Here is a 21,777-nt window from a genome sequence, read left to right on the forward strand (position 1 = left end):
GAACCGCCGACCTTTCGATCGGCAAGCCCTAGGCACTGAGGCTTTTACCCACAGCGCCACCCGCGTCCCACGATTAAAGGCATGCTTCACATTAATAAGACATTCCAGATATAAGACAGCCCCGATCCTCCTGAAGAGAGAAGCTGCCATTCATATCCACTGACTGTGTGAAGGCTGGAGAGTGCTGGGGAAATTGACTGCCCCCTTTCCCCAAACTCCTGGCGAGTGGAGAATCCCTGCTTCCATCCCAGTCTCCCTCCGCTAGAGCAGCTTTTTGCCAAAGGGCAAGGGTATAGCTGGCTTCGTCTTTCCGTCCTTGGCAGTTGCGGAGAGGAAAACAGGGAGGAGTGATTATATATATTCTAAATGCAAGCTTTAGCGCAGGTGCACACGTTCTTTTTCTTGCAAAACATGACCCAAGCTCTCCTTTCTTGTTTCCTTCTGTCTTGCAGGTTCTCGGAAAAAGGAGGGCCCACTGCCATTTCCGCAAAAATAAAGGAAACTCAAAACTAATTTATTGTGTATAGAACCCTTTTGGATATGGTAACTCTGAGGCTTAGCGCTGGAATCCTTTAAGGAAGTACATACCTTAAGTCTCTGTGGGAAGGACTCTTGAGGATTTCTGCTGCACTGGGGAGAGGGGGCTGCCACAGCATGACAAGTCTTTGTGTTTGAAGGGAGCAATCATGATTTTTTTCCACGCTTTCATGTAAATTCCTTGCATTAACCTGAAGCCCTTTAAAAAGAAATCTTATTCTGTGCAGGTGGCTAATGCTGCAACTTCACATTACATACATGGACTTTCGAACCTAATTATCTGCAATTTTGGGTGCTCAAACTCTCCATCTGATCTGCCTGCAAGAGTGTGCATCTGTGAACTGCTGACCACTCGCTTGTAAGCGTAGGCCAAAAATGTCCCCCATAACATTGTTCTGTCTCTTTCCAGCTCCCATGCAATACCAGGCTATGCAGAACTTTGAGTTGGGTTTCTTTTGAAGTCTTACCTGCTGAGCAAATATTTCCCCCTCTATTGCTGTCCACATCAGAGCAATAGAGTTGTCCTTTCTGTTGACAGGTTTTTAAGTAAGATTCTCCAGCCAGGTACTGAACCTTAACTTTTGCCTGCCTTCGTAAGCGGCAGTCTTGTTATTTTTGTCCTCAGTTCAGTAGAGCCCACAGACAAGAGTGTCTCTCAACTGCTGGTTTTATTTCAGAGAACAAAAGAGTATGTACATATGTTAATAATGAGTGGCTAAAGACTTTTTAAATATTCCCTGTTTGCTAGTCACACATCTTTCCATTTGCCTCACGTCCTCATCTTGGAACAAATATGTAACTTGCATTTTAAAAAAAACCAGAAGTACTGTATCTCCCTCCGCCTGCCCGCCCATCCCAATTTCCTTTTCGTTCTGCAACTCTGGTGGCTGTTGGCTGGCTGTTTCACAACATGTTCAATATGTGTTACATAGATGTAAAGGACTGTATAAATTGTAGAGGCACTGCACTGGCAAAGCACTGTACAGTTTGCAAAAATTTTACATAATTCATTTGTGAGAATTAACTTTTAAACAATCGCACTTTTAGGTGTTGATAATAGTGCTTTCAGCTTTTTGTATCTGATTCGATGCCAATTTCTTCTGGTTTTTAATATTACCCCCTCCCTCTAATGAGGTGACTTTAGTTTTTGGCTTGATTTTTCATTTGACTTTTTAGTGAATCTGTTGGTTTTTACTACGTAATCTCTGCCACTCTGCCCCCACCCGCTCCCTCACTTTGGGAATGCAAGCAAACATACTCTGGTGTGTGGTAAATTATAGAGTACAAGAATGCCTCCCGTGTTGGGGAAAAAATCATCTGAGAATTGTGTGTGTTTTCATCTTCTGCACATCCTGTACTTTTTTCTTTGTAAAAACAGGAATACATTTTTTTCTCTTCAATCCTCTGCCTGCTGGGAAACAACACCATGTTTTTAAAGCACAGCAGTGTAACCAGTACAGTATCTCCTGAGAGCTGATACACAGAAATAACTAATGTATAGCATAGTGCCAAAATGCCGCCTTCTCCTTTCAGTTGTGTACTTAGTTTAAAGCTGAATAAATGAATTGTTTGTAAGATCTGTGCGCGCATGGTGTCTTGTTTTTCAGGGGAGAGTTTCTTCAAGATAAGCCCTTTCACCTGAGGATATGAAGGGGGAAAAGCTGTTAGCCCTACTGTGTATCAAATTGGTCCCTAGTAGAAAACATGTCACCTGTCTGCTTCCAGTTGTGCAGCACATCTCTCAGGGAACTTGTTTTTCCACTGGGCAGCATCACCTGCTCTGCAAAAAGCAAATATTTCAGTTGAGCCTAGAAAGGGATCCAATCTGGAGTTGTTTCTAAACCCTTGCAACTTCTTTCTTTTCCAAGACAGTGTGTGAATGTGAAGCTCAGTGGTAGATCAGCTGCAACATGGCGGAAGGGATATGCATGGGTTTTCTCCCTGCCTCACAACAATAAAACTATAGTAGTTGTACAGTAGAACTTGTGCACATCCATTGAAGCTGATTTAGGACAGGTAAAGAAAGGTAAAGGGACCCCTGACCATTAGGTCCAGTCGTGGCCGACTCTGGGGTTGCGGCGCTCATCTCGCTTTATTGGCCGAGGGAGCCGGCGTACAGCTTCCGGGTCATGTGGCCAGCATGACTAAGCCGCTTCTGGCGAACCAGAGCAGCACACGGAAATGCCGTTTACCTTCCCGCTGGAGCGATACCTATTTATCTACTTGCACTTTGACGTGCTTTCAAACTGCTAGGTTGGCAGGAGCTGGGACTGAGCAACGGGAGCTCAACCGGTCGCGCAGATTCGAACCGCCAACCTTCTAGTCCCTTGCACCCTTGACAATCACCGGCGCTCTCTGTCTTCCTTTGCAATTTTTGTGCACCCCTGGGTCTGCCCCCATGGCAGGCCAACCTGACCTAACACCTAGGTATGCCCCCGGTCAAGGGTCTCCTGTTGCTAGATTTACTGTGTCTGAAAACCAAGGCCACTGAAGTCAAAGAGGGAGCACTGGCAGAACCTCTGCCTTCTGTTTTGACCTTTCTCAGGGCTCTCAGAAGCATTGCCGTGGCAGGAAATATGCGTAGGAGACCCCCCCCCAGGCCAGTTGAGAGTCAAAAGTGCCCACCCCCTGTCCCCTTGTGTCATAGGTACAGTGGTACTTCGGGTTACAGACGCTTCAGGTTACAGACTCCGCTAACCCAGAAATAGTACCTCGGGTTAAGAACTTTGCTTCAGGATGAGAACAGAAATTGTGCTCCAGCGGCAGCGGGAGGCCCCATTAGCTAAAGTGGTGCTTCAGGTTAAGAACAATTTCAGGTTAAGAATGGACTTCCGGAACGAATTAAGTACTTAACCTGAGGTACCACTGTACTTGGAATACAACCTCTTTATCTTGTGGTCCTGGGTGGAAGTGAACAGGTCTTGAACTCATGTTCTGAACCTGTTTAGGAGCAGCAGAAATGTAGGACAAAGTCCCCACTCTTCCTCGTCCTGTTACTTGCATTTCACAGTACTTTCTCCGTAGAACACCTGTGTGCCTGCAGTTCGGCACAGGGGCACAAATGATTCTCATTTGCTTCCCTTCAAAGGTCTGACCCCAGGTGCCACCAGAACCTGGCATTTGGGGGCAGGTGGCAGGGCCCGCTCTCAGTAACTATCCAGGCCTTCCTTCCCCCTTTCATGTTCTTGTCCAGTACTTGGGAGTTATAGCCATCCTTAAGAGATATCCCACCCTGACTCCAACCCAGCCTCCTGGGGCACCTGAGGATGCCCCAGAGCATCCCAGAGGACAACCTGCTCAAGAGGAGCCCCCGGGAGTCTTCAATTTGGCTTCAGCTGCCTTAGAGCTCAAAGTCCCCGCTAACCCTGCTGATGGATTTATTTGCATTTACACATCCCACCTTTTTCTCCCAGCAGCAGCACAGGGTGCGGGGAGAGCTGAGCCGCACAGGCTTCTCTCCCCTTCCTCCTCCTGTATCTCTCCCACAAACGCCGAAAACAAATCAGCGATGATGCGCGAGCGGCCTGAATCTGTGCTCTGGCGAAACCGGGTACCAAAAAGCCAAGGCAGCTCTTGGTAAGCAAAAGGCGCCTCCCTGCGCGCCTCGGGCCGCCCGAAGCCTTTCTCACTCGGATACAGAAGCCTCTCTTCTGCTTGCCCGGGTCTATTTAGAAAAGAAATGCGAGAGAGAGAGAGAAAAAGAGCGCGTCGGTTCCTCCCAGCCGCTCGCTCAGATGCGCAACCGCTGCGCTGCGTGCCTCGCGTGCGGCTCCGGTGCAGTCGCGCGCACTCCCGCCGAGGTGCGCGCGCGCGCGCTGCCCTCCCTTCCCCTCCCGGCCCTTGTTTTTGGGGTCGTGCGCGAGAGCGGAGGCGGGGTGGGCAAGATCCCTCGGGGGCTGCGCGGCGAGCAAACCCGAGGACCCCCCCCCCCTGGCCGGGAGCCGCCGTTGCGCATTTGGAGAGCCCCAGCAAAGCGCGCGCCGCCAACCGGGCAGCATCGGGTGCGGGCTTCGCGGTGGTGGCGGCGGCGACACCCCCTCCCTCCTTTCCCATCTCTCTCTCCATCCCCCCCTCCAATGCACAAGCGAGGTCCATCCTCTCCCGCACGTCGGCGATGACTTCAGCGTCCGCCCGCCGCCTCCGGAGCTGCCCTGGGCAGCCCGGCCGGGAGGAGATGCTCCCCGCTCCCTGCGCGCCGAGGCACAAGGCGAGCGGCGCCCGCTGCTTCCCCGGAGCCGGCGCTGGGTAAGGAGACGCTGCCTGGGGTTGGTGGGTAGGGCGGAAGGTGGGTCGCCCTGGGCGCGCTTCGTGCGTCCTGGCCAGGAGGGATGGCGGGCGATGGCCTCGGCCTCCGCTCTGGCCCGAAGCGCACAGGGCTCTCCTCTCCAACCGGACCCTCAAGGCGCAGCCCGGCGCGTAATGGCGCCACGGAGCGGCCGGGAGCGTCGGGCGCCTCCGCTGCTCCTGTCCGTTGCCGGGGCCTGGGGGGGGGGGAGCGCGGGAAGCAGGCGGTGGGGTGGGATTCGCGTCTTCCCGTCGTGGGGCTTTGGAAGGGGTTTGGCGGACCTGGGATGAGGATCCGTTTGTTAATGAGAATTATGACACCTTGAATGGCAGAATGGCGAGTGGGCAAGAGGTTCGTTGCGCAGAGGGGGCCCCCATGGAGAACAGGGTGCTGGACTGGGTGGGCCTTTGGCCTGATCCAGCCCGGCTCTTCTTACAGTCTGGAGGTAGTTCTTATTCTACCCCCACTCCAAAAAGGAATCTGTGCCGCAGGAACTGGCTAAGTCTCTGGAGGCAACCAGGTTGGGTCAGGCCTAAAGAGCTTGGGGTACAGCTCCATTTTTCCATCGCTGCATTCTTTTCCTTAGGGATGTTATCTCAGGACACGCTGCTTAACTCTTTTGAGGTCACCTGTCAGAAGCTGCCTTGGGCCTCCTCGAATGGCCATGTCTGTGCCAGGTCACCAAATCGGCAGAGTAGGCACCAAACTATGGGCCCCATGCCGTTTAGGAGCCCTGCGACAACGGATCTAAATAATATTGATTTGATCTTGAAAGAAAATTACGGTCAATTATTAGGAGATAATTTGCATGGGCCCCCCGGAGATTTGAACTGCCTAGGGGCCTCCACAGGGCTTAATATGGCACTTGAGTACACATCTGTTTAAAATGTAGCCCTCTTGGGGTTTTTTCCCCCTGTTCTGGCCCTCAAAACTACCCCCACCCAAATGCTTTTGCCTGACTGCACTGTGTCCTTGCACTCCAACAATCATAGAGTCAACAATCAAGGGACCCAAGGGTCATCTAGTCCAACCCCCTGAAATGCCAAGAATCTCAGCTAAAGCATCCATGACAGATGGCCACCCAACCTCTGCTTGAAAACCTCCAAGGAAGGAGGGTCCACAACCTCCTGAGGGAGTCAGTTCCCCTGTCAAACAGCGCTTACTGTCAGAATCCTGGCAAGTATAATTTGTTCCCTGCTGCTGAGAGTTGTTAAAAGGTACCCCTGCCCGTATGGGCCAGTCTTGACAGACTCTGGGGTTGTGCGCCCATCTCACTCAAGAGGCTGGGGTCCAGCGCTGTCCGGAGACACTTCCGGGTCACGTGGCCAGCGTGACACCGCTGCTCTGGCGAGCCAGAGCCGCACACGGAAACACCGTTTACCTTCCCGCCAGTAAGCGGTCCCTATTTATCTACTTGCACCCGGGGGTGCTTTCGAACTGCTAGGTTGGCAGGCGCTGGGACCGAGCAACGGGAGAGCACCCCGCCACGGGGATTCGAACCGCCGACCTTTCGATCAGCAAGCCCTAGGCGCTGAGGCTTTTACCCACAGCGCCACCCGCGTCCCTACCTGAGAGTTGTTAGGAGACTCTTGTTCCTGGAGAGGGCAGTTTGGCACTGCAGATGCAGGAAAAACAACATGGGAGGCAGCAGGCGCTGTGATTCTCCAGCGGTTTGACACAACCCCCAGAGGCACAGTCCAACAACAACAACAAAAATCCCCTCGCGGAGCCTCAATTCTTCCCCGGGAAGAAGGGTTGATTCTTAAACCATTCTGGGAATCTTAGCCCCGTGAGGGAACAGGGGTCTCTTAACACCTCTCGGCACCTTTAACAAACTACAGTTCCCACGGTTTCCTCGGTGGGAGCCACATCTGTTTAAAGAATTTGCTTCTTTAAATGTAAGATGGGGCCAAATTCTTCACTGTAGATGCTGGGAACTGAAACAGGGACTTTAACGATCTTGTCCCCCCCCCCCCAATGCACAGAAACAATCTTTAATGGCAAACAATGGTTCCTTCTGCCCTGCCCCCAGAATTAAATAATCAGCAGTCGAAATATTGGGTGTGAACTGTCCGCATTTGATTTTCTTTAAGCAGCAAGATACATATGTTACATCAAAAATGTAACAGAGCAGTTCACATAACAGCATAGAATACTGGTTTTAAAGAATAGTGATAAATACAGGCTTTAAAAACAGCCAAAAAATATACTCATTAAATATATATAACATCTCTCTGTGTTAAAGCAGTGGTTGAGAGCAAATCAAGTTTCAGTACAATTACTCTGTGAGATTTTCCGCAGATTTAGAGTGATCGAGTTGGCAGACATAGTTTCCTCTTCATAGCACTTCATGGCTGTTAAAAGTACACAGGAGAAGACTTGAAGGCCCAATATTAGCTATCTGTTGACTTACGTTTGGACGGGGCTTGTGTTTCTGCTTATACAAACAGGCTTCACCCACCATGGACTTCAAGCTTCTAATGGGAGGTGATTGATTCTGAGGTGCCGGAACCGCAGAGCGTTGCTTCCTGTGAGGATGAACCTGACGGGCTGGGCTGAGGCGAAGTGGACAGACCGCTCCAATTCCTCTGCACAGCCGCCGGCACCACACCCTCGGGGCAGCAATGACACCTTTTCCTTCCAAGGAGACCTCCAAGACATCATCCACACAGCCACCTTGGTGACGTGCACCTTCCTGTTGGCCGTCATCTTCTGCCTGGGCTCCTACGGCAACCTCATCGTCTTCCTGTCCTTCTTCGACCCGGCCTTCCGGAAGTTCCGCACCAACTTTGACTTCATGATCCTCAACCTGTCCTTCTGCGACCTCTTCATCTGTGGAGTGACCGCCCCCATGTTCACCTTCGCCCTGTTCCTGGACTCGGCGGCTGGCATCCCTGACGCTTTCTGCTTCACCTTCCACCTCACCAGCTCCGGTTTCATCATCATGTCCCTCAAGACGGTGGCCGTCATCGCCCTTCACCGGCTCCGCATGGTCTTGGGCAAGCAGCCCAACCGGACGGCCTCTTTCCCTTGCACCCTTTTGCTCACCTTGGCGTTGTGGTCCATGAGCTTCACCCTTGCAACGCTGGCCACCATGAGGACCCAGAAATCCCGCCTCTGCCTCCCCATCTCCAGCCTGGTCATCGGCGAGGGGAAGGTAGTCCCTTACTTGTACGTCATCGACTTCATCTGTTGCGTGGCGGTGGTGTCCGTCTCCTACATCATGATCGCCCAGGCCTTGAGGAAGAACGCCCAGGTGCGCAAATGTCCCCCCATCATCACAGTCGATGCATCCAGGCCTCCGCCGTTGATCGGACCCCTTGCTGCTGGGTGCGCTGATGGCGTGCAGTGCGCCGTGCCCGCCCTCTACAGAAACCAAAACTACAACAAGCTGCAGCACATCCAAACCCACGCGTACACAAAGAACCTCAGCCAGCTGCCCGCAACTGCGGCCAGCAAGTTCCAGCTGGTGTCGACCGTGAACTTGTCGACAGCCAAGGACTCGAAGGCCGTGGTGACGTGTGTCGTCATTGTCCTCTCTGTGTTAGTCTGCTGCCTCCCTCTCGGCATCTCCCTGGTGCAGGACGTTCTGTCCCGGAACAGCGGCTTCATCCTCTACCAGTTCGAACTGTGCGGGTTCACCCTCATCTTCTTCAAGTCCGGGCTGAACCCTTTCATATATTCCCGGAACAGTGCTGGGCTGAGGAGGAGGGTCCTTTGGTGCCTCCAGTACTTCGCCCTCGTCTTCTTCTGCTGCAAGCAGAAGACGCGGCTCCGCGCCGTGGGCAAAGGGAGCCTGGAGGCCAACCGCAACAAGTCGTCCCACCACGAGACCAACTCCGCTTACATGCTGTCTCCGAAGCCTCAGAAGAAGTTTGTGGACCAGGCCTGCGGCCCGAGTCACTCCAAGGAGAGCATGCTGAGCCCAAAGGCTTCCGCCGGCCGCCAGCATTACGCGGCCCAGAGCAGCTCTACCCCTATGAACACTCGCATCGAACCTTATTACAGCATCTATAACAGCTGCCCTTCCCAGGAGGTGAGCACTCCCAACAGCCTGCAGCCCACAAACTCTCCCTTTGGATTCGCCAACTCCTACATCGCCATGCACTATCACGCCATGACGGACGTGGTGAGGGATTTCGACAGTACTTCTGCTAAGCAGATACCGGTTCCCTCGGTGTAGCTACCGGGAGCTGAGACTCTTTAACGTCCGACCGCAGTGACGGCCGACCTTTTTCTTTGTGTGTGTGTGTGCCCGTGCGGCAAATATGCCCCCACGGGTCATCCAAAGCATGATTTCGTGCCCCTCTCGTACGCATCGCAGCAGGGATAGCCGCGGTGGTGGCCTTCAGAAGCTGGACTACAACTCCCATCCACACTGGCCAGGGATGATGGGAGTTGTAGTCAAGCAACAACTGGAGGGTGCCAGGGTGGCTCTAGGGCAGTTTTGCCTTCTGTCTGCTGAGCAGCTGGCGCACGATGGGACAGGAGTAGCTAGGCCTCAACCAGGCTTCTGAGCTCTCCTGTCCCGGCCTGCTTCTGATATTTTATTTCGCAGGTTGGCCACATGTTTTCCTACTATCTCTCTAGTACTCTTTCCCCCCCTCTTTCAAGATTTCTGGTTACTAGTCCTCAAGACTCAGTGGGTGTTATTCCCCCACCCTGCCCGAAGTATTCCCTCCACCACCCTCAAACACAATACTGCTTTTTCTGTCAAAACAGCTGCCAACCACGAAATCACCTGTGGCAGCTCTGCTTTAAGACTGGACCGGGTATTGTTTTACCGTTTTTGTGTGTGTGTGGTATCCTCATGAAAGTGCACGGTTTTAAGCATTGGCAGAGCTTTCTAAAAGTTTCTACTCCGAATTGTGTGTATATATATATATATTACTGGTTTGATGCGGAACCTTGCTTTTCTATTTATTTATTGAAGAGTGTTTAACTGTGCTGGTTGGCAAAGCATGTGGAGTGGTAGCAAACCCTATCCCCAAACCAGGATTGGGACCAAGATTGAGAGGGCTTTCAGCGCCCCCTGCATCGGCGGACCCCCTACTGCTGATGCCTGTTCTGGACCTCCTTTTAATTTAATTTCCCCCCCACAGTGCAGTGGGCTTCCCAACTGTGGCAGCAACCATATCACTTCCTTTTCCCCCATCCCATAGTCTCTGTGTTAACTCAACTTCTGGGGTATTGTGGGAGTGGGCGGTGGAATGGGACACGCAAGATCAGGCATAGGCAAACTCGGCCCTCCAGATGTTTTTGGCCTACAACTCCCATGATCCTTAGCTAACAGGACTAGTGGTCAGGGAGGATGGGAATTGTAGTCCCAAAACATCTGAAGGGCTGAGTTTGCCTATGCCTGCCCAAGATGGTGGCTGGAAGCTGCTCAGCACTACCATCGTAATTAATTATTATTATTATTATTATTATTATTATTATTATTATTATTATTATTATTATTATTATTTAATTAAAAGTTGTCAGAAGGTGAGCTCCTCAGAGTGTCAGGGCCATAGCTTCTGTGAAAGGATACAGCCCATGCGCCGAATCCTCTCCTATCCCCAGTTGTATATATATATACTCTGTCAGGACCAGAGTTTATTTTACAGTTTTGCTTCGCTGCGTTTTGAAATAATTTCGAAAGCTACACGCACTGGGGAAACTTCACAGAAAGTGTTTTTAAATCCTTGGGTTTACTGTTAACAAGAAATGTCAACTTTTATTTATGTTGAGGACAGGAGATGCCTTCTTCTCAGGCAAGATCTGCATCAGTCTTGTAAATAATTCCAAGTTACTAGTCCACAGCGTTTTTGTGTTCGCTGATTTGTCCAAAACCTTAGTGCGCTTTGATTCGTGAATGACATGAAAGGCAAACACACTTATGATTTTTTGTCACTGGCGACAAAGCATATGGCTATTTATGAGCCCTTTAAAAAATATCTCTCTGCACCCCCACCCCTTCTAATATAGGCCTGTTCTTATCCTCCAGTCAGAACAGTCTCTGGGGATTGTGTTACTTTGGCAAGAGCATTCAATCCCACCTCTTAGCAACGCAACTGCAGCATATGAGGAATTCTGCTCGCTTGTTTTAACTCTAGATATGGTGAGGGGTTGGGCACGCACATGCAATTTTAAACTCTTGCAAATCACGAAGGCTAGAAAGTAACCAAACTCCCTGCCTGCCCTCTCTCTCCCCCCCGCCCCCCATTAAAAGTTGAGATTTCCGCACTTCTCATTCTTGCATAATGTAAATGCTCTTTGCAAGAGCCAAATCTCTTCTTGTTACATGATTATATGTGTCTTTTGCAATAACTGTCTCATAATTGCAGACCAATTGTATTACGCAAGCATCGGTGCTTATAAAATGACCATTCTAGAAAAAATATCAAGGACTGATTTAATTTTTAATTATTATTTTTTTGCTAGATAATCATAGGCACCGTAAGACCTAACACAAGCAAAACTGAGTGCAGTATGTGAATGATGGTTGTGCAGAATCTGTTAGGGAAGTAATATTTTGCTAAAATATTTCACGTTAGTCATTTTCTCATTCCCAAAACATTAGAGGAAGAACTTGCTGTTAGCCCTTGTGTTTCTTTGGTATTTTAGGGTGTGTGTATTTTTTTACATATAAAAAAAAATTTCACATGCTGTCATGATCATAAAAGGATATCTAAGGATACGGATCAAACTTTTCCTTCTATTCTGTGCCAATTCATACTTAATGTGTTCTCCTACAATAAAGGAGTCTCCGTGTTCTGTGATGTTTTGACCAACCCCCGATATAGTTTGTCTTTTTTAAATATTGGTATAAGAAAAAGGGACATGGGTGGCGCTGTGGGTAAAAGCCTCAGCGCCTAGGGCTTGCCGATCGAAAGGCCGGCGGTTTGAATCCCCGCGGCGGGGTTCGCTCCCGTTGCTCGGTCCCAGCGCCTGCCAACCTAGCAGTTCGAAAGCACCCCTGGGTGCAAGTAGATAAATAGGGACCGCTTACTAGCGGGAAGGTAAACGGCGTTTCCGTGTGCTGCGCTGGCTCGCCAGATGCAGCTTTGTCACTCTGGCCACGTGACCCGGAAGTGTCTCCGGACAGCGCTGGCCCCCGGCCTCTTGAGTGAGATGGGCGCACAACCCTAGAGTCTGTCAAGACTGGCCCGAACGGGCAGGGGTACCTTTACCTTTACCGTTTATTGGCCACAATACACATCTATCATGTGGTTTCTTGAGAAATGCAGTGTTTTAATATGTTTCCCACCGCCTCCAACCAGCTGCGATGCAATTTGAAAGCGTAAGCCACATGGACGACATTGAAACCCCCTCTCTCCACCCTCTGGTGTGGACAGGCAGCGGCTGACTTGGAAACCCACCCACAAGCCATACTGATGTATATCATAATAAAGGTAAAGGTAAAGGTACCCCTGACAGTTAAGTCCAGTCATGGACGACTCTGGGGTTGCGGCGCTCATCTCGCTTTATTGGCCGAGGGAGCCAGCGTTTGTCCACAGACAGCTTCCGGCTCATGTGGCCAGCATGACTAAGCCGCTACTGGCGAACCAGAGCAGCGCACGGAAACGCCGTTTACCTTCCCGCTGGAGCGGTACCTATTTATCTACTTGCACTTTGACGTGCTTTTGAACTGCTAGGTGGGCAGGAGCAGGGCCGAGCCACGGGAGCTCACCGCGTCACGGGGATTCGAACTGCCAACCTTCTGATCGGTAAGCCCTAGGCTCTGTGGTTTATCATAATAACCATGTACAAATGTGACTTGAAATGCAGTTGTGGGTGTGTGTTGAATGACCCCGCTGTGTTTTAAGCCAGTTATGTGAACCGCAGCTGAGTTAATGGACAAAGGTGGTATTTATTTATTTCCCAAGATTTCTACACCGCTTGGTTCAAAAACCAAACCAAAGACCTCTAAGCGGCTTACAAAGATTGAACTGGGGGGACTTGCTGCTTCCTAGCTCAGCCTCTTTCTTTCAATGAGGTAGTAAAAACAACAACCACCAAGCTATTTTCTGGGTTGTACCTTTTCAGACCTCTTCAGGTGAGGGCTCACAGGACTGAACTCCCAACAAATCATCCACACACAGAGAAAACTTCTAGCCTATTTGCCTCCCTGATATCCAGGGATACACCAGGGTATGGTGGAATGTTCTGTCGTGAGTCCCCTTTCTGTCCAGTACTGTCCAGACACCCATTTTACCTCCTCCCTCTGTCGTTTCTGAGAACTAGGCCACTTGCCTTCGATGGGGGGAGAACTGTGCCAATACATACATTTGCCGACCAAGTTTCTCCCCCACCCGTTTGCAGTCTGCATTTGCAAGCCTACATTACAAAAGATCTTAGCTGTACACCGAAATAATTAACCAGAACATGCATGTACATTGGTCCACAGGGACGCACAAGTACCCAGTAGCCAAGGTTACCATTGATTTGGGATAATGCTTCTGATTAATTTGGCATAGTGCAGAAGAGTCCTCTAAAAAGCAGTATGTTTTCGTTTTTTTATCTCACTAAAGCCTCTTCAAAAGAATTGATGCTTTTGAATTATGGTGCTGGAGGAGACTCTTGAGAGTCCCATGGACTGCAAGAAGATCAAACGCATCCATTCTTAAGGAAATCAGACCTGAGTGCTCACTGGAAGGACAGATCCTGAAGTTGAGGCTCCAATACTTTGGCCACCTCATGAGAAGAGAAGACTCCCTGGAAAAGACCCTGATGTTGGGAAAGATGGAGGGCACAAGGAGAAGGGGACGACAGAGGATGAGATGGTTGGATAGTGTTCTCAAAGCTACAAACATGAGCCTGACCAAACTGCGGGAGGCGGTGGAAGACAGGAGTGCCTGGCGTGCTCTGGTCCATGGGGTCAAGAAGAGTCGGACACGACTAAACAACAACAACAACAAAGCCTCTCTGCCCACTGTCCCTGTTCTAATAACTAGGACTGGGTGATCTATTGACATACCGTCCAAAACTGGTCCATATCGTGATACTAGGTTTAGTAATTTTTGACCTGGCAATATATTGTGAAACTGTGTGTGTGTGCCTGTGCTATGCAAAAATCACAATGTGGGGAAAACCCATGAAGCCAGCTAATGCTTCTATATAGCTGCATCCCTATTTCAGTGATGTATCAGTGTATCGCGATGTTTAGCTGGTGATATATTGCGATGTTGAAAACCAGATACTGCCCAGCCTTACTAATAATTGCCATAGGAAAATCTTCCAGGCTCACTTGGATTGCCAAACAAAGACACCAGCTAAGAATATAGGAGCAAAACAGCAGCTTGTAGGCCTGATTTTTATTGTTGCAACAAGGCTTCCAGCCACCACACAGAAGAAGCAGGAAGAAGCCCAGAACAAAGGATGGCTCCTTTATTTTTTTATAGAAGTTTCCCTTTTTACCCACAACACCCTTAGTGAAGCATCATACATACATCATATATACATCACAACAATGTCATAATCTGGGAGGGGTCTTCTGGCAGAAACCTGATCTTCAGGTTTGCCCCCATCCCTCCTGAAACATACTAGGAGTTGAGTGTTGATTTCATGCTTTTTATTTCAGCTCATGGTAAACACTGAGTGAGTGCTTTCCCCCAAAACCTCTGGCTATATATACATTATTTACACAATGGGTCCCATGTGATTGGCTGATTCAACTCCCCTCCTGGAGCCAGATTGGGTGGTTCCTGCAGACCAATCAGGTTGCTCCCTTCTAGGATCCTACCTGCCTATTGTTCTATGATCCAAGCTCAGCACATAACAAACACATCCCTTGACTTCCATTTCACACCCATTAAGTCGAGTATGTACATGTTACTGTTCTCCGGTCAAGTTAAGCACACCCTTTTGTCTTGGCCAAGCTCCTAATAAACTGAGGTTGGGTTTCCTATTGTTTCTGGAATGGCTACCTGTCAGGCACTCAGGCGCCAGGATGTCAGCGATTATCACCCTGGCAAGGAGACTGCTGAGTACCTGGTCTCGGGGTTCAGAAATTATGGCTGCCCCTCCCTTGGTAGCCATTTCCTTCCCGAGCAGAACAAAGTTGGAACGATGCAAATCCTATAAGGGAGCAATTTTATATGGCTTTCTAAATTTTTCCCCATTTGCAGGAGTGATTGTGTTGGTTTTGGTAGACGGTGTGTGTGTGTGTATGATGTCCGCAGGATGGGCAACCCCTCCCCCCAAGGATAAAACCTTTCCCTAAATTCCGGTAACATAACCAAAATGTTTAAACACTTGGCTGCCATTTGACAGTATTTAATCAAGTCTTTTTCTTAGCAACAGCCCCAAGCCGACATCTCAGCATGCACCAGTCCAGAAACGTTTGCGTTCCTCATCCATGCGCCCTCGATTTCCCACGTGCCTCCTCCTCTTCCTAGCACAGCCCATTTCCCTCTGTCAAAGCCATCGGCTCGTTTGTCGTTTTCAGAACAGCGGTCAGCTGGCTCCAGAAGAGCTTTTGTTTGTGTTCCTCTGGGCTCCACTTCAAGTAGGTCTTCCTTTTCAGCAGCTTCCGGAGCTTGCTGAATTTCTGCGGGATGCTGTTGGGCGGCAGGTCTTCCAGCACAACCATAATGAGAGAGTCCTCGTTTTCGCTAAGGACCCGATGTTCGGCAAAGAACAGCTCATACTGACACCAGCAACTGTTGACAAAGCTGGGCGACAGCACAAAGAGAACTTTGTGGCTGTTCTCAATGCAGTGGAAAATGTTCCTAACAACCGGGTGCCCTGGCGTGAAGTCTCTCTCGTGGTAACATACTCTAAACTCGAGGGCTTCCAGTTTTTCCAGCAGGGTCTCTTTAGCCCACAGCGCATCGTTTTCGCTGTATGAGATAAATGCGTCATACGCTTTGTGTTCTGGCCTCTTGTATTGTTTCTTTTTCGCCATGCACCAGTACCATCCCATCTTAATGTACCAGACGCCGTCAAAACGCCAGCAAAGGCCTGTTAAGAGGGACATTGTCAAGATGGCCACACAAGCCGTAATTGCCATTTGAAGTCCCAGAGAACAACGCAGCATCGTTAGGTTGCTGTTTTCCACCGAAAGGCCCCGTTTCTTGAGAGGAAAGCTGCACAAAAGCTCCTCTTGGCCATTTATCTGCAGCTGCCGGCTCGCAAGGTACGCGTTCGCAAACCAATACAAGTCACAGCTGCAGAAGAAATGTTTCCCTTGAAGGGTTAAGATGTTCAGGTTCGTCAACCGGCCAAAGGTCTCTTCCATAATAATGGTGATGGCATTGTTGCTTATGTCCAACTCGAGCAAAGATTGGGGGAGAGACCCCGGTTGCAAAAAAGAGATCTTGTTTCCTGACAGATTCAGATATTTGAGTTCCGGCAGAAATATTCCAGTGCGGTCCTGCAGTTCTGTAATTAAATTGTGGCTTGCATCAAGGCTGGTGAGGCGGTGAGAATGGTTTAGATTCAGATGCGTTATGAGGTTTCTAGAAACATTAAGGAATTCCAGCTCTTGTGGCGCCCTGCATAAATGGAACACGGGTATTTGATTTTTACTGATATCCAGTTCTTTTAAGGAGTCTGGAAGATACACAGGTGGAAGATCCTTTATTTTATTGCTTGGAATCTTAAGCACTGTCAAATTAGGGAAGATGTTAAGATTAGCTATCTCTTGGATGTTACTGTTGCTTAAATCTAGGTTCTGCAAAGAAGTTGGCGGCTGGGGAAAACCGCGCAAGGGGTTGTTGCTCAGGTCTAGAAAGAGAAGCTTCCTCATGGTGTTTGCAAACCATTCTGGAAGTTCTACGATGGAGCAGTTTGACATTACGAGACGCCTCCCTTCCACGGGGAGGCTTTCGATGGGGCTGCGTTGTGGAAAATTGACAATCGACAAGCTTTCTATCCTGGTTTTTGGTATAGACTTGAAGAGAGACGTCAGCGTTTCAGGATTGTATATAAAATGGTTTCCTTGAACATCCATCTCTTCTATATGAAAGTAAGTTCTGGCAAACTCACGTGGTATTTGGTTAATGCGTGTGAAGGACAAATCAATGCCTTTGAGACTCGAAGGGAGGCAGATGCTTTTCAAAGTGGTAAGAGGGTTGTGGCTGAGATTTAAGAACAACAGCTCGCTGTGCTTTAAGTCACACCTGTTGGGTACAAGCACACCTGACACACTTATGCTGTTGTAACTCACGTCGATGGACTGCACGTTCTCCATTTTCAGGAGCAGTGAAAGCAGGGTCCCTAAATCCATTTGCAGATTGTTGTGACTGGCATCCAGCTCTACAACCTTTCCCAGCGTTGTGTTGCAATGCCTAGGATCCATTTCCCTCCTCAGATCATCCTCAGACAGGTTTCTGTCAGATAGATCAAACACCCCACCCACCAGATTGCCACAAACTGCAGACATCCTCAGCGCAGGAGGTGGAAATACTGTTTCGGTCTCATCTTGACTTTCATAACCCAGAACAGTCCTTTTTAGTATCAAATGGACATTTAGAAGACGACTAGGTCCTTTGTGCTTCTCTGCTGGAAAAGGAGACCCCACGGTGCCCCATAAGGATGGGTCAGTTTGTGGAGAATTCACCATTTCATTCATTTGTGAGAACTTAGGGAGTGGCACTTCTTGTGGTGGGCTGTTAAGTAAAACTCTGAAACTCTGATTGCTTTGAGGAACTAAACCTTGAATAGTGGGGACTTCTGCTTTCCTTCCTGCAATTTTTTTCAGAAAGCTGTGTGAGAAGTTATGGCCTCTTGTTGGAGTTTGTAATTCAGAGTGAGTTGCAGAGTAATTATCTGAGGGTTTGGAGACATAGACCTTGTCTGGAAGCTGAAATCCACCTTCTCCAACACAGAAAAGAATAGAAATACAGAAATACAGTATTCTGGTGAAGATTCCCATCCTGGAGAAGAGGAAACAACAATCAGTGTAATGATCTAATATTTTATTTCATAAAATGCATATACTGTTTGATTGTTCTTTATTCTGATCAAAGAATAGTTTTAGATACATTTGCACAATTCCTCACATTGGGAGTAACATTTAATTATGGGAAATTAAACTAAAAATTATAAGGGGGTAAATGTAATAGAAATAACAGTATTTTTATCCTGTTTAACCCCTCCACTCAAAGCAGTTAGTAATGTACAACAAATGTAAAAGAATTGGGCCACAGCTTCTTGTCTGCATACCCTTGAACATTTCTCAAATGAAAATAGGGATGTTCTGTTCAACTATAATTAATTAATTATGATTATTTTTATACCCCACCCATCTGATAGAGTTGCCCCTACCACTCTGGGCAGCTTCCAACATATATAAGAACATAAGAAAACAATAAACGTTAAAAAAAACTTCCCTACACAGGGCTGCCTTCTGATGTCTTCTAAAGGTTGTAAAGTTTATTATCTCCTTGGATCAGGGGTTGGATAACTCCATACCCTCCAACATTTCTCCAATGATATTAGGGACGTCCTAATAATAATAATAATAATAATAATAATAATAATAATAATAATAGGGACGTGGGTGGTGCTGTGGGTTAAACCACAGAGCCTAGGACTTGCCGATCAGAAGGTCGGCAGTTTGAATCCCCGCGACGGGCTGAGCTCCCGTTGCTCAGTCTCTGCTCCTGCCAACCTAGCAGTTCGGAAACACCTCAAAGTGCAAGTAGATAAATAGGTACCGCTCCGGCGGGAAGGTAAACGGCGTTTCTGTGCACTGCTCTGGTTTGCCAGAAGCAGCTTAGTCATGCTGGCCACATGACCCGGAAGCTGTACGCCGGCTCCCTCAGCCAATAAAGCAAAATGAGCGCCGCAACCCCAGAGTCGGTCACGACTGGACCTAATGGTCAGGGGTCCCTTTACCTTTACCTAAGGAAATCTTTTTGGGGATCATTCTGGGATGAAATCAGAAACTGGGATGGCTTCTGTCAATCTGCGACTGCCCCTGGAAAACAGGCACACAGAGGGTCTGTGTTTGCTTCCCACAGAGGCCAACCAGATGTCTCTGGGAACCCTATAAACAAGCTGTGAGGCAAAGAGCTCTCCTGTCCTGCTTTTCACTGGCAGAACAAAGGTAAAGAATCTAAGCCCACATTTTTACTTGTGGGATACTGCCACTCAGTGCTCCCTGCCCCCCGAGGGGGGTACTCAAGAGCACATTACCGGCCCCTCTTTTTGTGGTTGTTAAAAAGAGTGGCACTTACTGTAACAACTTCATGGTGAGTACTGGCACCTATTAGCGCTGCTGCCACAGGAAAAGGCTGTTTTTAACGTCAGCTTATGTAGAATCAGTGGATTTTCTAAAATCTCTATATAGCCTGTTGAATTCGACTTGTTGGACACTCCTAACACATGACCAGATTGCAGCTCTCCGTATCTTCCTCTGAATCGTTGGTAGCCGCTGCAAACATCATATGACACGTGAAGAAATTTGCAATCCACTAGGCCCCAAAATGTGGGATGTGGGTGGCGCTGTGGGTTAAACCACAGAGCCTAGGACTTGCCGATCAGAAGGTTGGTGGTTTGAATCCCCGCGACTGGGTGAGCTCCTGTTGTTCAGTCCCTGCTCCTGCCAACCTAGCAGTTCAAAAGCACCCCTAAGTGCAAGTAGATAAATAGGTACTGCTCTGGCGGGAAGGTAAACGGCGTTTCCGTGTGCTGCTCTGGTTCGCCAGAAGCGGCTTAGTCATGCTGGACACATGACCCGGAAGCTGTACGCCGGCTCCCTCGGCCAATAAAGTGAGAGGAGCGACACAACCCCAGAGTCGGCCATGACTGGACCTAATGGTCAGGGGTCCCTTTACCTTTACCTTTAGGCCCCAAAATGTATTTATGCCATTGTGTTTCTATCCCAACTGTTTCTCCAAGGAGCTCAAAGTGCCATGTATGTTCCTCCTCTGTCCTCATTTCCTTCCCACAACAGCTGTGAGTTAGGTTAGGCCTAGAGGCAGTGACTAGCCGAAGTTCACCCAGTGAGCTCCATAGTCAAGTAGGGATTTCAACCCTGGTCTCCCAGGTCCTATCCTGACACCATCACCAGTTGATGGAGGCAGGGTCTGTCTCTACAGTCAATATTAAGGGTGAAGCAGCTGCTGCTGAAGCCTTCTTTGGTATCCACAAGGGCCAGGATGGAGAGCTTGTGGTCCTTTGTTTGGCTCCAACTCCTCTCATCCCATTGGCCAGGAGTTGGAAAGTCCAACACAGGTAAGCTCCGCCCCGGAAAATCAATCACATGACATGGCGCGCACACACAATCTGAATGGCAATGCCCACCAACTTTTCGGGGGGCAGCCCCCTCAAATATTTTATTAGGAGACCAAAGAGACCCCTGCCCCTAAGTGTTGGCTCCTATGGTCCAAAACAATCGGCCCCAGGCTAACCACCCCTGCGCCAGGGAAAGGAAAGACAGAGAAATATGCAACAAAGAAAGATGGCAAGACAGGGACAGATCTCACAACCACATCTCACAACCATCCTCCAACTTTGAATAATAAAGAATAAGAATAAGAATAATAAAAGAATAAGAATAAATAAGAGGAGGGAGAAAGGTTGTTTTTTGCTGCTCCAGAGAAGCGGACACGGAGCAATGGATCCAAACTACAAGAAAGAAGATTCCACCTAAACATTAGGAAGAACTTCCTGACAGTAAGAGCTGTTCGACAGTGGAATTTGCTGCCAAGGAGTGTGGTGGAGTCTCCTTCTTTGGAGGTCTTTAAGCAGAGGCTTGACAGCCATATGTCAGGAGTGCTCTGATGGTGTTTCCTGCTTGGCAGGGGGTTGGACTCGATGGCCCTTGTGGTCTCTTCCAACTCTATGATTCTATGATTCTATGAAATTGTCCAGTAGCACCTTAGAGACCAACTAAGTTTGTTCCGGGTATAAGCTTTCGTGTGCATGCATACTTCTTCAGATACACTGAAACACAAGTCACCAGACCCTTATATTTAGTGAGAGGGTAGGGTGGTGGGAATGGGTGATTGACTCAATGGGTATGGTAAACCTGTTAACGACTGTTAAGGACTGCAATTAGTCCAACAGGAAAAGCAAGGGATGGTATGCAGATGACAAAAAATAGCTTTAGCGTATCACCCATCTCTCAGTACCCTTCTGAGAAAAACCCCACCCTACCCTCCCACTAGGGTCTGGTGTAGGGGTCAACAAACTTTTCCAGCAGGGGGCCAGTCCACTGTCCCTCAGACCTCGAGGGGGGCCGGACTATATTTTGAAAAAAACAAACCATGAATGAATTCCTATGCCCCACAAATAACCCAGAGATGCATTTTAAATAAAACCACGCATTCTACTCAGGTAAAAACACCAGGCAGGCCCCACAAATAACCCAGAGATGCATTTTAAATAAAAGGACACATCCTACTCATGTAAAAACATGCTGATTCCTGCACCGTTTGTGGACCAGATTGAGAAAGCGATTGGGCCGCATCCGGCCCCCAGGCCTTAGTTTGCCTACCCATGGTTTGGCGACTTCTGTTTCAGTGTATCTGAAGAAGTGTGCATGCACATGAAAGCTTATACCCAGAACAAACTTAGTTGGTCCCTAGGATGCTACTGAACAATTTTTATTTATTTCGACTGCGTCAGACCAAAATGGCTACCTACCTGAATCAATAATCATGCTATTATTTATAGCCCGCCCGTCTTGCTGGGTTGCCCCAGCCACTCCTTGTCCTGTAGCGCACTTACCTGTTCATCCTTTTTGTTGTGAAAGTGGAAATCTACACTTGGAAGCAGCCCCAACTGCAGCCCCGCTGAGATTTGCCTTTGCTGAGCTCTATCCCATCACTTTATCCTGCGCAGATTCTGTCGGCTAAGGAGGAAGTGTGTGGCTATGACACAGGAAAAGAGTTTTATGTCATGAACAAGGAAGTCCGAATATAGAGCGGAGAGTCCCTAAGGATGGAGGCTCATGTAACTGGAAGACAGTCAGTGACCCTACTGCTCAGGGCTTTTCTTATAGGAAAAAAGAGGTGTCA

At 48.8% G+C, this 21,777-nt stretch overlaps 3 protein-coding genes across 4 annotated transcripts in view; 2 read left to right on the plus strand and 1 right to left on the minus strand.

Annotated features, from left to right (window-relative positions):
• PSME4 (proteasome activator subunit 4) overlaps window positions 1–2,116 on the plus strand; it is a 97,234-nt gene extending 95,118 nt beyond the window's left edge. For both annotated transcript variants that reach the window (XM_028725082.2, XM_028725083.2), the window contains one exon: window positions 453–2,116. The gene's annotated coding sequence lies outside the window, so the exon portion shown is untranslated. The remainder of the gene's footprint in view (window positions 1–452) is intronic.
• Window positions 2,117–4,304: 2,188 nt separating this feature from the next.
• On the plus strand, window positions 4,305–11,598 carry GPR75 (G protein-coupled receptor 75). The gene is made up of 2 exons (XM_028725080.2): window positions 4,305–4,782; window positions 7,273–11,598. The coding sequence occupies exon 2, from the start codon at window positions 7,359–7,361 to the stop codon at window positions 9,003–9,005; it is 1,647 nt and encodes a 548-aa protein (XP_028580913.2). The 5' UTR covers window positions 4,305–4,782; window positions 7,273–7,358; the 3' UTR covers window positions 9,006–11,598.
• A 2,508-nt stretch (window positions 11,599–14,106) lies between these two features.
• Window positions 14,107–21,777, minus strand: LOC114594867 (toll-like receptor 2 type-2). Its single transcript, XM_028725077.2, has 2 exons — window positions 21,488–21,777; window positions 14,107–17,685 (listed from the first exon to the last, which is right to left on the minus strand). The coding sequence occupies exons 1-2, from the start codon at window positions 21,493–21,495 to the stop codon at window positions 15,201–15,203; spliced, it is 2,493 nt and encodes an 830-aa protein (XP_028580910.2). The 5' UTR covers window positions 21,496–21,777; the 3' UTR covers window positions 14,107–15,200.

This window comes from Podarcis muralis, chromosome 3 (genome assembly GCF_964188315.1).
Source record: "Podarcis muralis chromosome 3, rPodMur119.hap1.1, whole genome shotgun sequence".
Classification (NCBI taxonomy): Eukaryota; Metazoa; Chordata; class Lepidosauria; order Squamata; family Lacertidae; genus Podarcis; species Podarcis muralis.